At 45.3% G+C, this 17,298-nt stretch overlaps 2 protein-coding genes across 2 annotated transcripts; both read right to left on the reverse strand.

The window, feature by feature from the left end:
- Positions 1-5,216: 5,216 nt before the first annotated feature.
- On the reverse strand, positions 5,217-10,608 carry LOC140212953 (uncharacterized). Its single transcript, XM_072284063.1, has 3 exons — positions 10,247-10,608; positions 8,360-9,097; positions 5,217-5,956 (listed from the first exon to the last, which is right to left on the reverse strand). Exons 1-3 carry the CDS (start codon positions 10,496-10,498, stop codon positions 5,573-5,575), a joined length of 1,374 nt encoding a protein of 457 aa, XP_072140164.1. The 5' UTR covers positions 10,499-10,608; the 3' UTR covers positions 5,217-5,572.
- Positions 10,609-10,669: 61 nt separating this feature from the next.
- On the reverse strand, positions 10,670-16,995 carry LOC126526388 (uncharacterized). The gene is made up of 4 exons (XM_072284064.1): positions 16,628-16,995; positions 15,619-16,109; positions 12,490-12,564; positions 10,670-10,674 (listed from the first exon to the last, which is right to left on the reverse strand). Exons 1-4 carry the CDS (start codon positions 16,834-16,836, stop codon positions 10,670-10,672), a joined length of 780 nt encoding a protein of 259 aa, XP_072140165.1. The 5' UTR covers positions 16,837-16,995.
- Positions 16,996-17,298: the final 303 nt, after the last annotated feature.

Here is a 17,298-nt window from a genome sequence, read left to right on the forward strand (position 1 = left end):
AAGCTGTTCGAGCATCACTTGCTGGTAGGTAAGCTCCTTAGCCCGCAAGTACTGCAGCACCAACTGCCTGGTGTGCCCGCCCTACCAGCTGTAGCTGGACGTGTCGATCTGAGCTGGTCAGCACTGCTTCCCACTGGTCAGAAGGGTTGCGAATGGACAGAATGTTGGGTATATCTGCGCATGGTTACACTGAGGGATACAAGGACGTGTGTTCATCGCAGTGAGGATATCTGTACGACTGCAGAGTGGAATGGGTGACATGGTGTCACAGTTCGTTTATGGAACGCTACATAATATAATATCGCTATCAATGTTTTCAATTCAAATGAAGGATGAGAACGTTTGATTTCAGAAGTGAAAGAAGAATGTATATTTACATATAGAAAGTGGAAAGAAAACACACAAACAAAGGGTAGAAAAAAAACAAGGATAAAGAGCACTTTTCACTGTTTATAACGCAATTCTCATTAATCAAAGTCGCCACTATTCTAATCCTATAGTCAGGTGTGTCCGAATACACAAGGACAGTTCACTGAGAGCGGGGTGCGGCTCACCAACAGTTTTGGCACATGGTCACGTAGGTGAAGAGCGCCGAGCCGTCGTCGACGAAAGGCACTGGTCGCTCCTTGAGCGAACTCTAGGTTGTCATGCGATGGGACCTTGTACTGGCTCCGGAAGCTAGGCAGTCCAGGTTCTACCGGTAGGAGTCTGGAAGCTCGGGCTCATGGCCCGACGGCTTACTCCCGCTCCCGGCGGACGCCGACTACTGCGGCGCTCACTTGCGTCCGAACACCATTGCGCCGTTTTAGGGTCTCTCCCTCATCTCTTCTTCGTCCTTCATTTTCTTCTAGGTCACCCATCGTGTACGTCCCTTAATGGTTCTTTTCTTTTTAGTATTTTGTTTTGACGGCGCATCAGAAATCCTGCGCATCGCTTCTTCATTGTCGGCTTCTTGTGCTCACCCATTCACTCTCTATGTTAAGCCGTCGTCGCCACACCACTCCCTTTATCTACGACACTGGCTTTGCACACTGTCACTCTCTAACACACAACTCATGGTATAGGGCTAAGATGGGGATAAATATAACTCTTCGCCAGTCCACAGCTTCTTTGTGAGCGAGTGTTGTGTGGAGGTGGTAGGGTAGCACTTGCAAGTTGGTAAGCATCAGTTTGGTTTCTTGCAAGGCTTCCGTTGTGGCGGCAAGCACTCGGGTAGCGGTGCTTCAAATGACGTTGCGCTGACAGTGTAGTCGGTCCATGATCGGTTGTGTGTACGGCAGTCTCCTTTTTGGTTTCACGGCACTATAATACAACGAGCGCAGCAACTGCACGCCTGTTGGTTACAGTTGCTCGGTGCAACTCTTTTATTTGCACCCACATGGTTCTGGCACACTTTTCCTTCTGTTCACAACAGGTTTCCAAAGGTGCAGAAGGTGTGGATCAATTGTTGGTTGTTTGTAGTGAGTGCTATGTTTTTGGCGTTGGCGATTCCTCAAAGTCTTCGATCGTGATAAGACCAGTAGTCAGATGATCTTGTCTGAAGCCTGTCCAGTCTGTTAGCTTGGTGGTGCAGCTTCTTCGACGTGGGAAGTTTGTGTTGCACCATTCGGCTTGCGGGAATCGGCAAGTTAGTGCTTTGCCAAGACGCATGTCTCAATTGATGCTGTTGCCCACTCTTGTAGGGTGTTGCAAATCAGTGATGATGGTGAGTTGATGCTGCAGTATGACGTGCCTTTGGTCGTACTTCTGGTGCAGCCCCAAACTTTGCAAGCCCCATGCTGCATGCATGGCATGGAACCCACCTGGGATGAGTTGTCCATTACAGCCTGTTAGCTGTTCGTTTTGGCGATCCAGTCGGTTGAAGTTGATCCATTCGGTTGAAGGAGAGGTGTAGATGTTGAGGACGCTGAGGCTGGGATCACCACAGTCTCTAGGCACAATCTCGATGAAAACATGGTTGATGCCATAGTCATTGAAGGTATGGTGGTTCTTAGGTGCTTAGTCGTCAGGATGGCCACACATGCTTCTTGGGTTCTGTGCGTGTATGAGGAAGCATAGTGCCTTCTCATACCAAGATTGTGTCAAGCTGCCAATCACTCTGGTAATGCAGCACGTCATGGTAAGTCTGATGTAATGGTGCTCGTATTTGCAAATTAGCATGCCTTGCAATATTTCATCATTATTTCGTGTCAGGGCTGAGCAGTTTCATGACGCTTGAAGCAAATAAGCAACGGTGGCCATACCTGCCAGTGTGAACAAATGCACTGCTCGGATGACTTGGCATTCAAGTTTTTGTGCCCTCTGTTTCTTGCTGTGAATATGCTAAATGTGTTTATAGGGATTGAGGTTAGGTCCAATACAACAATGAGCAAGTCGGCAAGTAAAAGACCTGAGAACCGTTTGGACTGATATGGCAGGAGCCACAGAAGCTCTTATTTGTTCTATTTCCTTCTAATCTCGCAGCATGAGGCATGAGACACACACACGCCGGAGTGCGCCATATATAAAAGGCGGCGAAGATGAAAATGGCTGCTAGAGCGCTCCACCCTTTTAGGAGAAGAGCAGTGGTGCTCAAGCGTCAGGCAATGTTGGGAAGAAAACAATGGTGGAAGTTGAGCAGCCCAAGGAACTCGTGGAGCTTCTGCTGTGACGTTGGCAAGAAGGCTTCAACTGTCTTTTCTAACGGTCCGATTCCTTTAGGAGCCACGCGGTGTCAGAGAAAATGTCATGTGCACCAGACACACTTTGCGGGGCTGATGAGAAAGCTGTATTTTTGGAGCTGAGAAAACAGCAGGTGCAATGGTTGCTATGCTGCTCAGGCGAATAGCCACCAGGAGGTCATCGAGGCATGCGAAGGGGAGTCCCTGGGTTACCTCGCTGATAAACCTCTGGAACGTCTGAGCAGCGTTTCTCACTCCGAACAGCATGGAGGCATACTTGAAAAGCCCGAGTGGTGTCAAAATTGCCATCTTTGGGATGTCCATTGGCTTGATAGGGATTTTATGGTAGGCCTTCTCTAAATCTATTTTGCTGAATATTACCATTCCAGCTAGGTTTGCTGCAATGTAATGAATTTGAGAGACTGGATAGTGATCAGGGACGGTGCACGCATTGAGCACAGGGTAGTCGCCGCATGGGTGCCAATCCCCTGGGTCACGCTATGGTACCACGTAGAGAGCTGAAGACCAATAGCTCAATGAAGGACGGATGATACCCAGTTGCAGCATGTGGTTGAATTTTCTCATTGCGGTGGCAAGGCGGTCACCAGCGAGGTGTCTGGGTCGGCAGAATACTGGGGTGCCTGTAGTGACAACATGATGCACGACGTTGTGACATACTTGCAGCTCAACATTAGAAGGTTGTGTAATGGATGAGAAGTCGGAGAGAATTGAAGTGAATGCAGATGATATCTGCGAAACCATTCTAGTGGTTGATATCACAGGTGCGAAGATGCCTTGTATAGACATCCTAGTTGTATCCATGAGTTGACGAGCACAGAGGTCAGAGAACCCATGCCCAATATGGTCATACCTACATCTGCAACAATGAACATCTATCGGAGGGTGTGTCGCTGACCCAAGTCAATGGCAAGAGATCGCTGGCCATATGTGTCCACGAGCAGTTGGCTGGTTGAAGGGGCATGTTTTTTTGCATGCTGGCGATCTAGTCGTGTGGCAGGAACGATGCTGACCACTGCACCTGCGTCCATGAGAAATCATTTGGCGATCCTGTCAGTGCTGAAGAACAGGCGGCTTGTTGTACGGCAAGAGTCACCGACCGTCATCAGTGACTGTAGCATGTTTCTCTGCCAGCTGCAAGAGGAACAGCACTGACGTGCATTGGCACCGAATTTGTTGTGATACCAGCAGTATGTGCTGCAACAAGGGCCAGAATGTGAGATGCACCGGGAACAGAATCTGGAACGGCAATCCCAGTCATGCCGACGACGTTCGGGCGAGAACCATAGTGCAGTAATGGTCTTGGCAAGTTTGTCAATCATTTGCTCAAGGCGACACTGCCGATCTTCGAGGTGCAGCAGCTGAACGGTCGTTGTTGCCACAGTACCTCTAGCTGAATAGTCAGTGATGCGGTCGGCCACCTCTGCAAGATTGTGGAGGGACATGTCTTCTGGTGTGGTGGCCAAGGAAACCACCAGACTATGCGGCGGGCACTCAAGGAACAGTTCACGCAGCAGCAGGCTGTTTGTGGCCAGCCTAGTCACTGAGAAGCCGCTGCATACAATGGTTGATGAGCTCTTCGTTGAGAAGCTGCTGGAGGCACCTGCGTACAGACATGGACTTGCCTTGCAGCACTGTCGTTTTGAAGTGGTCATGGGGGGTGGTGTCATGGGGTATGTACGCAACATCTTGGAATTCCTCAGCCACCTGTGTAGATAGTGCTGAGACAGCGTGGAGGAACCTCACATGCTATAAGGTAATACGCCGATGGTCAAAGATGTGCCCCGTCTGAGTAAACCAGGCTGCAGGATTTTGTGGCCCCAAAGAGGGCAGGTGAATCTGCACCGCGGCGGGGCCCTCTGCGCTGGTTCATATCTTGTTCGTGGCCTTGCTCATGGTGTCGTGCTCGCCATACACTCATGTCCAGGTCACCACCTCATAGAGACCGAGGTTAGTTCCACTACAACAATGTGTAAGACGGTGAGCGAAAGCCCTGAGAACCATTTGGACCAATGGCATTACCCGAAGAAGCTCATTTTTTTATTCTGCTTCCATTTCCTTATAATCTCGGAGCACGTCATATATAAATGATGAGGGAGGAAGATGACGATGGCTACTAGATTGTTGTTGAGAATAAGTTAAAAATTGGCAGTGGCTTAGCTCGGCTATGCCAGGATATAAGTAGCAAAAGCTAAGGCATAGCACGGTTAGCCTTGGGTAATCTTGATTGCAAGTCCAGATTAGTCTGGTTGTCTAGCTAGGTTGCGGCGCTTAGCCAGTCGTTCAGTCCTGGGCGATTCATTTCCTCATCTCATTCCGATGTCGATTCCAGGCCTCCTCCTGCTTATCAGAATTGTCGCCGTCCATACTGCCGCCTCAAGTGTGGTTGCGGCGCACGCAAGCTCTCCTTTTCGATTCTCCGACATGTTATCAAGCATGCGACGCAGCTGGCGAAGCGAGCAGAGGCAAACACGACGAGGAACGCGGTGTGACGTCATGTGCCTCCTCTGAGCCTGGCCACAATGAAACCGCAAGTTCGCGGCCAGTAAAGCTTTCGCTTTAAAATAAAGCAAGCAGCACATGTAGAATGCAGCGGCAAAAACTTGACAGCCGCATTATCACGAGCGGCCTTGACTCCACCCCTGCTAACACAGCCCTCAGCACGTTGCAGGAAGTCAGCAGACCAAAACTGGCGTTGTTGACCTAGTGCGATCAGGCTTAAGCCCATTTAAACTATTCTGAACCTCCAAAGCAAGCAGACACCAGCCATTGTAGCCTCCTCATCTGCAGTGGCACCCTTAGCGGCAGCTTCTGTCCCTATAGCAAACTTGGCCTGAAGTTTTGTTACCAATAGACAAGTATTATCACAAACTGTGCCTCAGGTGACGAACGCATCAATGTCCATAGCCATGCAATTTCACATGTGGAATGTTTTGGTCCACACTCTGCTGCAGCACATGGCGCCGCTTCTTTGGCCGCTTTGGTGAAGGGCCACTTGGTGGTCGTCCCGCCGATACTCGCTTGGAGCCTCTTGTCACTCCTGGACGTCGTCTTGGAGTCGCTGTGGGCTGCACTTTAATACAACGCCCACGCCTTAACTCAAGGCCAAGAGCAGCATCGATAGCCATCATGGCCCCGACACCACGCTTCTGCTCTTGTAGTCTATTTAGCCGTTTAGTGGCACTAAGCAGGTGCCTCCTGTACGTTGTGTTGCTTTTATCCTCAGCATGAATTCGCCGCATCTCCTCAAAGAGAGCTTCAAGGTTGTCGTCCACATCCTGCAACAATCATCAATTTGTTAGAAATTGTAACGAAAATTAGCTTTTCAGTAAATGAAAGGTGAGAATCTCCTGAGGAAGGGTCCTTCAGTATATACTGCAGTATTCTTCCATGAATCCTGAATTTATATTTTGCGGTTAAAATCGACACCATGATTTAAAGATAAATGGTATTACTCACGCAAAGCTTCATATAGAAATTTTTCAAAGTATAGAACATCAACAGAGTTGTATACACATGCATTAAAGCAATAAATAGAGCTACATGTTGCATATTCATGGTTTTTTTACATTGTTAGGGCGTAGAAAGAAAGACACTAAATGAAAGCATGAAGCACAAACAACTGTTTATACCTGTTAGTGAACACGTGTATATACATGGTGATAGGCATGGGATATAAGATGCAGCTAGAGCATAACATACGATAACATATAAGCAGAGACCACCGCCACCTGCTGGTGTCTGTGAACTCTACCTTCACTGTTGTGAGCCTGACTGAGGCAGTGCTTATGTACTTGTCTTAAGCACTTTTCAGTGGCCATAAACTTGCAGCAATGCTTAAGGGAGGTGGCTACGTAGGCTATATGAAGTGAGAATGAAAAGAACTAGTAAGTAATACAAGTACCATAGCTTTTGTTTAGAAAGGCGCATTAAGGGCTAGAATTCACACACAAGACGCCTGCCAAAGGGCAACTGCAGTATCTAGACCTGAATTTAAGGCAACGTGAGCACCACACGTTGGTTTTAGATGTGAGGACAGGAAGAAATCCTGCACTATGGCTCTTGGCATTCCAAGGTGAAAGCAAGTTGGCTGAAAAACAGTAGGTACCCCAAAATGGTGGTGCCGATTTGCCGAAATATCCTGCTGGAGAAGAGACAAATTTGTAAAAAGCATGTGGTGTTGCCTGACACACATGTTACATAGGATAGAAAAGACAGTCCAATGTTAAGACACTAAAGTGCAGTTTTCACCCCACAAAAAGAAAATGGGTGACTGCACACACACCAGACGAAAGTGCAAGAGCCTGTCAGTTAAAGCATATGCGAAAACAGACTAAACGCGAGAGCTTCGTGGTTTACCAGATTCCACTATCACGTGGAAAAGTGCACAGTGCTCAGTGATTAAAACGTAATACTGGGACAACATGGTGGCCTGTAGCTCGTTGCGCCATGGGTGGGTACTGGTGACACTGAGATGATGCATTTTTATGTCACATGGAAGTGAGAGTCTTTTTGGTGCATCGTAACTGCATTCGGCCTACTCAGCGATCACCAGTGGCACAAGCACCGACTGCCATGCTGTCTATCGCTGAGCACTGTACACAGAGCAGACTAAGTGATGTGCGAGCCTATGGGAGCGAAAATACACATGCCAACAACAGGTGGCACCCAGCAATTCCAAAGACAGCTGCAAACAGTACAAGTGTTTGCTACTGTTACAAAGAATAAAGGTAGATTCAAGAGCAAAAACTAAGGCAGAGAGAGAAAGCTGGGCTAACTTGAGGTAAAGAAAAAAAAGGACTTTCATAAGAGAGAGAAAGAACACGTTATTCAAAGTCCTTGTTGGGCTCAAGGGAAGCGGGGGGCACTGCCTGAGTTTTGTTCAGATACAAAAATATCTGCAGTTTTGGCCTACGACGTCTTTACGTGTTATGCTTCAACTACATGCTATATCACATGCCTATCACCATGCATGCACATATTCTGAGTGCAACACATGCCTGACTTTCATCATCTCTACATATCATTCATTGTACATCTTCCTCATCTGTATATGTCAGCTGCACAGCATCTTTGCGAGGCAGCACGAGGTCAGCTGGAATAAAGCGGTTCCTTATAATATATATTTACCAATGGTGATAAACGGTTCCTAGTTTGTGCTTTGTTCTTTCGTTCTTTTTTTTTCATTTTTGTGCCAAGTATAGTGCATAATGATTATGAGTTGTATGCAGACAGAGGGCACACCTTTTTAGCCAAAGCTACTCTCCTTGGGACATTTCCTATGAAGCTAACGCAATGGTTTACCCTTATTATAAGCCGTGTCACCCATCACACGTACTGCTTCGTTGCTTCATGAGAGAATGATAAAGTGAAGGCCGAAAATAGCTGTACTGTTAGTTTATATAGAATTTGTCTTGTATAGGTGCATCATAGAAAGTATGCTTACAGTGATTCAGACAGTTATGGCAGTGGAATGCCAGGGGAATTTTCCTGAATATTACAAACTACAGAAGTAGAATGTCAGATGCTTGATTACTTCCCAGTCAGCTAGTTGCATGATTTGGTGCTACTTATTTTTTATACCCGATTTTTTAAATAAGCCGACCATGGAAACTGCCACGCACCTGGCTGTCTTGCTGCTCGAGGCCTGATGCTGACGGACAAACTTATTGTTTAAGAACAGCTGGATAGTCTTGTTGCTCTTCATCTTCATTAGCAGCGACAGTTTCATGCTGAAGTTCTGGGCCATGCTGCTCACTTTGCACTTCAATGGGGTCACAGAAGCTGGCAAAAAATTCAATGCCTGGGCACGCACCTCCAAGCGCAAGCCTTCCCAGTTCGTGGCGGTCAGCTATTGTAAGTGCTGGGCAGTTAGGGAAAATGCCGCCAAAATGCTTGTGCACAAGTGCCTGGTGCTTGCAGAAGGCACCTGTGCAACCAGCCGGACATGTACACAGGCCTATGTCTCCACACACATCATACACTTCGCGATTCTCTCCAAAACTTGGCACAGAAAAACAGTTGTCCCCAAGTGAAATAACTGATGCTTCAGCTCCTTCTGGTGCCTTCTTTAGGAGACTGTCATAGAGCAGATGGTGTGTGGGGACACGGTTATGTGCATGCTTCAATATCCTGCTCTTGAAGTAGAGCTCCCACACTTCTGCTATGGACTCCACTAGAGCAACAGCGTTGAAGGCTTTCGTGCGGGAAAGTAAAATGTCCTTGAGGATACGAATGGACGCCTCCGCAAAATTATTCGTGTTGTGGCCACGCGTTATCACCTTGGTACAAAACATAAGGACCCACTCTTCTTTCCGGTTTAAAAAGGCTTCCACACGTGAAAAATAAGATGTTTGGGAGCTTTCTCGTAGTTTTATAGTAGCGCTCTCCAGCTTTTCAGGGCTGTCCGCATACATGATCTGAAATAAATCAATGCAATGAGTTATTCAAAGCAGCTATAGTGTTATACATTTCATGTTGTTTTAAAATGCTTAGGGAAAATAAAGATCCAAGTGCACTTTTAGTTAGTGAAGAAACTCCATGGACACCTAAGCACTTCTTACGAGTTGTCAATGCAAAAGCATTAATATCTATTGAATGCCGCTGTGTGGTCCTTTGAGTAGCGAACTCGTCGCGGGTAAGCTAGCACCTTGAGACGTTTGGCCAACGCCTCCTAGATAGCGCCAGGCTAGTGCACTTTGATCTGTGATGTCATGCTACCTTTCTCAACTGCCATAGAATCTTATGGGGATGCTCCTGAGTAAGCCACGGTGATTTTAACATCACCGCTTTTGTCACGCTGGGCTTGACAATGGAAATTTTGGTCCAAGTAGCGTGATGTCTTAAAACATAGTGCACAGGCCTGCTATCATGGAGGTGCTCATTTAGCCCAGTGGGTAAGACATTCGTCTCCCGAGTATGGGATCGTAAGTTCGAAACTCACTACTACCAACATATTTCCTTCCAAATTAATTGTTTTTTTATACATTCATTTCTTTGTAATGATTACCGACATAAAGTTACAATGCAGGTGAGAGCTTGCGCACACAAGGAACGCAGTAAATAACACAGGCTTCTGAGAGCGAATGGGTGTGGTGCCATGGCAATGCCCTCTCCCCTCACGCAACACCTGGTGCACCAGAAGGTGTTCCCTTTCGCCTGTGTTGTTCCGTTGAGGTGCGCAGTCATGTGGCATCACAGCCAATAGGAATTTAGGTGCCGTTTAGCTGCTACAGATGCCCTCTTTTTCGCTCAATCGGCAATTTGATGCTCTTGCGCAAGAAAATACTATGTTAGCACGCCTGTGCCAATAGCTACTTAAGTGGCAGTAGTAACAGACATATTTCAACGAAGCTCCCTATTAGTTGCAGTTCTAAAATGCTGAAACAATTATGCCAGCAGCCAACTTATCACCTGTGATTGTTTACAAACGGTAAAGCTCTGCGCACTCTCAACAGTGAGGCACATAGTACCAAAATCCTAGTACCTAGTAATGTATGAGCACGATAGCAATCACAGCAGGGTATCTTTTCCTGAAGCTTATGTGAAATTGCTTCTGCAGCACAAACCTGCTGGAACGCTGACATGAGACTTCTTCTCTGCTCTTTTGCGACATTGTTGTGAGCTGCCGTGAGCCACCTCCACTCGGCTTGTGCAACGTGAAAGAAACAAAGCAGCTGTGTCCCTTGGGGCCAAACAGCTTGAAGGGCTGCTTTCTCCGCCGCTGAATTATCCGTCATGAAGGCTTGAGGATACTGCAAATGGAGCAACAAAGCATTTAAAACCGCTAAATAAGAATTTGTTGTATTTGTTGAAGGCATACATGTGAACTGTTAGGTGAAGAACATCTAGGAAATAATGTTTTGTATTGCCTATAGCTTTCATTTGTTTATAGTAACAGATTATGTCCCTGTGTTGTAGTGGTCTTTTGTAACCAGTACACACAAATTACGCACAAGTAGACTTTTACCAAAAATGAAACTGAGGCTAAATTATACTGTAGCACACCAGTGCCCATGAAACACAGGGCAGTGCAAGATGCCTTTGAGCATCAACTTACTGCCAAAGCAGTATACAAATACTAAAGAACAACTACACGCTGCGTAACTTCACCAAATGTGACAAAAACAGGGCCCTCAGGCACATTAAGAAAAGAATAAATCATGCAAAGCATTAAAATATGACATTAACAAAGGTGCTACTCTCGTTGATCCACACATGCTGTTGATAAAGGTAATGTATTTCTTACTACACTGCAGAGCAAATACTGGTGCCCATGCCTAGTATTCAAGCCATTGCAAGCCAAGGTGACACCTGTGGGAGCATTGCGCACAATGTTTGCATGCTCCTGCATTTTGTTCAGTTGTAATCTTATTTTAGTATGGAACTCCACCACCATGATGGTGGAAGCATATAAATTGCATGAAGTATTGCAATGCCCAGAGCCCTGTCTCTACTTTGTCTGCATGCCTCTTTTGTTAGCACTGAGATGGGTGGTTATACACAACCTTATTACTCTAATTGATGCTGAGTGTATGGATGTTGATGTCTTTTCTATGCTGTGCTGGACATCTTGCATTTATGATATCACAGCACATTTTGTTTTTCTCCCCCTCCCCCCTAAGTGGTGTACCATGTTTCTCACAGGGTACATTTCAAGACTTAAGCAAATCTTGAAATGACTAGCGGGAGTGTAATGTAGGCATTTACCTTCTCAGTGCAATGCACATCTGCCAGAGAAAGCATAATCAAAAGGCTAATATTGTTTATGTGGTTCAACTGTTCTACCACAGAAAGTACATTGCTCAGGTGGCCATTTTATAACACAACTTGCGAGCATAATGTCTGCAGTGTTACTGAAGGTGAGCTCAGCTTTCATTATATGAACTGTGGATAAGGGCAGTTGTCATGATGTGGATGAGATGACTGCACGCATTAAAAACATCAGTGGAAGAAGACGTGAGGGTAGTGGTGAGTGCAGGGTTCTCTTTTATTTGCCATTCTAGTGCCATCTGAGCAACTTTGTGCAAAAATCGTTAACAAGCTTATTCGACTCCACAGCTCGACCTATATAGTCGTGTGTTAGACACATTAGCATGCTCTAAAGTGCATGTACACAGAATTAAAGGTGTCTAAACAAATAAGCACAGGTTGATTTTTTAGCTTTCTTTTTGGTAAAGTGTTTGCACTTCAAGAATCATTGGTTTTGATTGTGTCCATTTATCTACATAAACTACAGACCCAATAAACCGAATTGGTTCAGATGTTTGTATTATTCACATGGAATTCTTTAAGCAATGGCAAGAACTAGTAGAAGGAATATTACAGTAAGCTGTTACAGCAGCACGATCATAGTGTTGTGACTACTATGGAGCTACACTACCAGTGTAATGCTATTTTCTGTGAGCACTGGTCATTACCCCAGGTTCATTGTTTAACTGAACTTAAATGCTCCTTCATAAAGGATTATAAAAGTAATAGTTATCACTAACCTAAAAACAATATTTACTGTTTCTTTATAGTGAAGCATACAACACCATTTTGAAATCTCAAGAGAGGCTACGCCTTTGACTCCATATTTTTCAGCCACTTACACTGAGCCCTCCGAAGCAGGTTGGGTAGCTTTCCTTTAACAGTGTGAATGCAGTGCAGTAGCATTGCGCTGACTGGGAGTTGTGAATAAGCACAGCAACAGGTACTGCACCAGCATTCGTAGCAGCCAGTAGTACCGTGAGTGTGCTGTGTGAGGTATCACAGGATGATGTTGAATCTATGAAGATAATTTCTCTTGCTGCATTCAGCTCCTGCGTACGTCTCATTATTGGGGTCACAACCAAGACCACCCAGAACTGGCCATCCTCTGAACGACCCAGCTTGACATCGAGGCCTGCATTGAGTGAAGAAATGCGAAAACATTTAGGAAGACTTTAGGTGACTTTTGATGAAAAAACAACTAACATGGTCTGTCCACCAAACAAAAATGTGACTAAGAGCATACATAGACCTGTTATGTGCAGAACGGTTTGCAATTAATTTCTGAACTGAGGTGACCACAGGAACTTGAACTAAAAAGCTGCATAAGTTTGTGTGTGTAAAATAGAACAAGACAGCAATGTCACACATATGCTAACTCCTAACAAAACAAGCAAATGAAACCCACTTTCATGACTAAATTCATGGATACAAAGTGCTCAATTTATGAGTTGTGAACAGGAATCATTAATGCAGCAGACTTTCATGACAGTTGACAGCTGCATTGGTGTTTCTTCTGTTTATTTAATGTGCCTATGAGAATTGGGCACCATGGTGAGAAGCTGAAGGCAGCATAAAACTTCATAGATATGACGACAAGTACAACAAAAATTTGAATGTTCTAATTAAGTTCTGAAATTGTGTGCCACTGTCTAATAAGCTCGCAACATTGTTGTTACTAGTGTTGTAAAAAATGTTCAATAGGTGGCAAAGCAGTGTAGCTGAACAAACATCATTACTGTCCCTTTGTAAACATGGCCACCTCACTTGAGGTGGCTCAAAATGGTACTTTGAGACACGTAACAAAACAACCTTCTGCTATAACTTTCGACAAGTGAAGTAAAGCATATTAAAAATCATTGGAGAATGTAAGTTACGTATGTGTAATGCATTCTTGTTACATCAGCAAGGTGAAATGCAGCAGAGAAGTTACAAATGGTGGGACATCTGTGAAAAACTCCTCACCTAGGTTAATGACCTCAAGTGTTTAACGCCAGTAGCTATTGCAGCTGTCAAAACGATACCAAAGACAGATCGCTAGGTAACTGTGGATTGAAGTCCTGGATCACCCAATCACACTTTATGACATGCTCCAGCTTTGGAAAGTGTAAGCAAGACAGGTACCATGGCAGCTTATAGAATAGCTTAAGCGGAGAGTTTAACAACTATTTTAACATGGCATAAAAACAAAGGGACACAGCTGCTGACCGCAAGTGTCATTTTGCAATGTGACAGTCTTCGTCCTCATATTACCTGTGCAACAGTTGCAAATATTAATGACCTCCAAATAGAGTGTGCCAGTTTCTCCAAGGGCACCAGACCTGACTGCGAGTCTCCCCAGTGCCTCTGAAGAAGGTACATCAAGCGGTTCATGACCATTTTTGTAGCCAATGCAGATTCTTCTTTCGCGGACATTCAGGCACTTTGGACGTGTTTTAAGAAGGGTGCTGATCGTGGGGAAAATTACGGAGCAAGTTTTCTTAAAGGCATTCTCAATCACATAATAAATTAGTCAGTAGAAACATTTGCTTACATTTCAGTGGCCTTCATACTTAGTTATTCGATAAGGGGTGCATTACCCTAAGGACACAGTGTCACACTAACCACATCTGTCTTATGGCAGATATCATGGCATTATTTTGCAAGATACATACAATGTTAGGTAGCACCAAATCCACAGAACAAACACAGTAAAAACACCTGTCTGCAGCACTGCTGGGTGCCACTCTATTGAACTCTGCCCATTCGGCTGTTTTTGGTTCAAATGTGTCACGCTGTGCTATGTACTAACCCACATACAGCACCAAATGCTAGATCTACAGTATTGACAAGTAACAAAACAACCAGTCAGAAGGAGTACTGTCTGTGACCAAGTAACTTGAGGTAGGGCTTCCACAAAGGCTATCATAAGCAAGCCATGCGGGCACTGAAAGTTAGTTTGCACTTTGAAAACAAGCTATAGGATGTGCTACTTGTGTGCCGTGACACAGTGCAGTTACCAAGTTTCATTGTGCTTTATATACAGTGCATGCCATTGTTCTCAAGCATTTACAACAATTTGGTAATTTTCACTGCACATGTGTTTGAAGTAAATACAACAGAGGAAGAGAGACAGCACATCAAGTTGAGTGCAAACTAGCCCAGTTTTTCCTTTTTCTAAAGCCATATGTCACTCCGAAACCCCATAAACAGGCAAACATAGACTACCACAGCTAGCATATATTTAACATACAAACATGCTGGTTAAAGCAGTGAGACAATTTTCAGTCAGACATTGAACTGGTATTTTTTTAATATAACCGCTATTGACAAATTTTTTGAATCTGACACCCAGGTTAGTACATGGATTAGAATTGATGCAAGAATAAGCATGTTCACTTTTTCCGGTGCCGACTTTCCTTTCGTCAAGTATCACACAGTGATGTTGCAGTTGTATGCTGTTTTGACATATTATCTTTCCATGGCATATTGTTACAGTACCCTCAGGCTTCAGTGGGGACATGATGGCCCTTTGCAAAAGACAACAAAGCTGTTTTGCTGGTTCGCACTTCCCGCTTACCATCTTTGCTAGTGCTGCATGTTGCCTAGAGTTTATAGAGTGTAAATATTTGGTTGCTTCCTCCTTGTAACAATATTAAAAATGTCCCATCTTCCCTTCATTAATCACTTCTCCATGTTGCAGGTTTCTACAGATTTTCTCATCAAACATTTGGTATTCCTTTGAGTTGTTCAACAATTTGACATCACCCTGCCATCCACTACCCACCTGGTTAGCTTACATGGTAGAGCAATTCAGTTGTCCCAGAAAGACAGTGGCCTATGGTTCGGGTCCCGGACCAGGTCATATTCTTTTTCATCTGCAAGGCTTTTCTTTCGAAGAACATGTACTGGTTTCTTTTGTAGAAATTTGCTACGGTTGGGTGTACATCTCATTTTCCCTTCGCTAATTATACAGAACTATTTAAAAACTTAGATGCCAAATCTCCATTGACTGAGAACACACACTGCCCAATGTCTTCATGGCATTCCCAATCTGTTCCCAATGTTCAAACCACATTGTCTGGCACTGACACGACCTTATGGAAATTAAAAAAAAATCTGTTGTGATTGAAGTCCCACAAAAGCATTAAGTGCAAATGACTTGCTGGAGCCCTAGCTCGGTAGTGCAGTATTTTAATTGTATGCTCACCTTGTTTGGCATACAGTGGCATCTTCTCTGTGATTTTCAGGAGTGGGTCAATGTTTCTCCCGAAGTTCTCTTCGCGCCAGAGCTTGTGCCAGTAATATATCGCTGAAGGCACTGGGTTGACTGCTGAGTTGGCAACGAGGAGGTACCCATTCTCCTGCACCACCAGTTTGCTTTCATGAAGCCTGATGGCTTCAGCTGGGGACATGCCGTTGTCGAAATACTCCAGAAAGGTTTGCTTAGTTTGGGATGTTGGTGTTAGATGACGAAGGGCCTCCGCAGCTGTTGTGCTGTGACTGTGGCCGTTATGGTGCAACAGTTTTATAATCGCTGGCAGTGGCTTCTCGCCACGCAGGAAGGCATCATTTCTTCGTGTGTTCCTGTTGACCTTTTTTATCTTAAAGTCTATCTTGGCAGGGCAGTGCACTGCAGGCTTCCCCAATGACCTGCTGCGCTTGCATTCCTTGCAGCGCCATATTTTATGGAACACCATCCTGCAAAAAGTAAAAGTAAGCACTATTTCAGTGACATGAAATATGAAAAAAGCAACTTTATCACCTCCCACATATGCTACCTCCCAATGGCTTGGTTCAAAGAAGGGCTATACGCCTGTCAAGAGGGCACTCGTGAGTACCTCTACACAATAACTTTCAAGTGCGACTGACACTACGAAATTCGCTAATATCGCGTTCGTAATGTTAGCTCCGGGTCGATGCCAAGCGCAGTCGACCTGCTTATGTGACAAGAGCGCTGTCGTACATCACGGGAGATGCCACTCCTAATGTAAATCCACTGGCGGTTATTCTTACGTCGCTAGTTTGCTTTCCTGTTCTTGCGCTCCCAATCGCTCACGTGGCGCAGCATCATGTACTAGAAGGAGCGTGTTATGATCTTCATTCATACTAGAAGTTTTAGTATATTCCATATCCGAAAACGCGCCACTTTTACCTAAACATTCGTGTTCTACAAAAAAAAATACTTTGTTCGAATTTTAATGGAGAATTTGCATTACCTTTGACACCTTGCTGTTGGCTGGACGAAATGTACAACCCACGACGTGTTCGTCTTGAAGCCGTAGTCTTCCACCCAGCGACAAGCGTCATCTTCATTCGCGATGTTGGAACGAAGGACTTCAACATCAGTGGACGAACTGATATCGTCCTTCACGCATTCCATCGCGAAGTGTGTCGACGTCCGACAATCACTGTCCGCTGCGGTCATAGCGCGGCTGGCAAAACCAGCGTGGCGTAAAAAAAGGAAAAACACTCCGGACACTAGTCGCAGAACAACGTTGGCACAGCCGTCAAAAACGAAACTTCGGGTATAAAAGAGCAGTCCGAACACTCCAGCCTGGCAGAACAATGCTGAGACAGGCGTCAAAAACGCAGCTCTCTGGAGAAAAGCAGACCGAACACTAGTCAGCACGTGTTAAAAGGCGAAGAACCAAGCCTGCGACGTCTGGAACACGGTGTAGTCTAGTCAGGTCTAGTCAACAGGAGAGCACCGGGAACGAGAGTTATCGCTTGGCGCCGTTGCTAGGAGTGACATCACGGCGTCCCGCAGGCTCGTAAGCCAATAGCGTGGTGCTGCGGTTGCCATGCGTTGTACCTTCTGGATATTCATAATACGCACACTGGGATGACGACGCTCAACGAAAGAACGGGCGCCTAAGAGCTGCACTCT

The sequence above is a fragment of the Dermacentor andersoni genome, chromosome 8 (assembly GCF_023375885.2).
Source record: "Dermacentor andersoni chromosome 8, qqDerAnde1_hic_scaffold, whole genome shotgun sequence".
Classification (NCBI taxonomy): Eukaryota; Metazoa; Arthropoda; class Arachnida; order Ixodida; family Ixodidae; genus Dermacentor; species Dermacentor andersoni.

What these genes read in the sequence shown, in the direction of transcription:
- LOC140212953 (XM_072284063.1), bottom strand. Translation starts at nt 10,498, where the DNA reads ATGCCTTCAACAAATACAACAAATTCTTATTTAGCGGTTTTAAATGCT. An exon ending in TCATGTCAGCGTTCCAGCAG is followed by an intron (nt 9,098 to 10,246) that starts GTTTGTGCTGCA and finishes GATTTATTTCAG; the next exon opens with ATCATGTATGCGGACAGCCC. An exon ending in AGCAACAAGACTATCCAGCT is followed by an intron (nt 5,957 to 8,359) that starts GTTCTTAAACAA and finishes TGATTGTTGCAG; the next exon opens with GATGTGGACGACAACCTTGA.
- LOC126526388 (XM_072284064.1), bottom strand. Translation starts at nt 16,836, where the DNA reads ATGACCGCAGCGGACAGTGATTGTCGGACGTCGACACACTTCGCGATG. An exon ending in CCAACAGCAAGGTGTCAAAG is followed by an intron (nt 16,110 to 16,627) that starts GTAATGCAAATT and finishes TACTTTTTGCAG; the next exon opens with GATGGTGTTCCATAAAATAT. An exon ending in GCCACTGTATGCCAAACAAG is followed by an intron (nt 12,565 to 15,618) that starts GTGAGCATACAA and finishes CACTCAATGCAG; the next exon opens with GCCTCGATGTCAAGCTGGGT.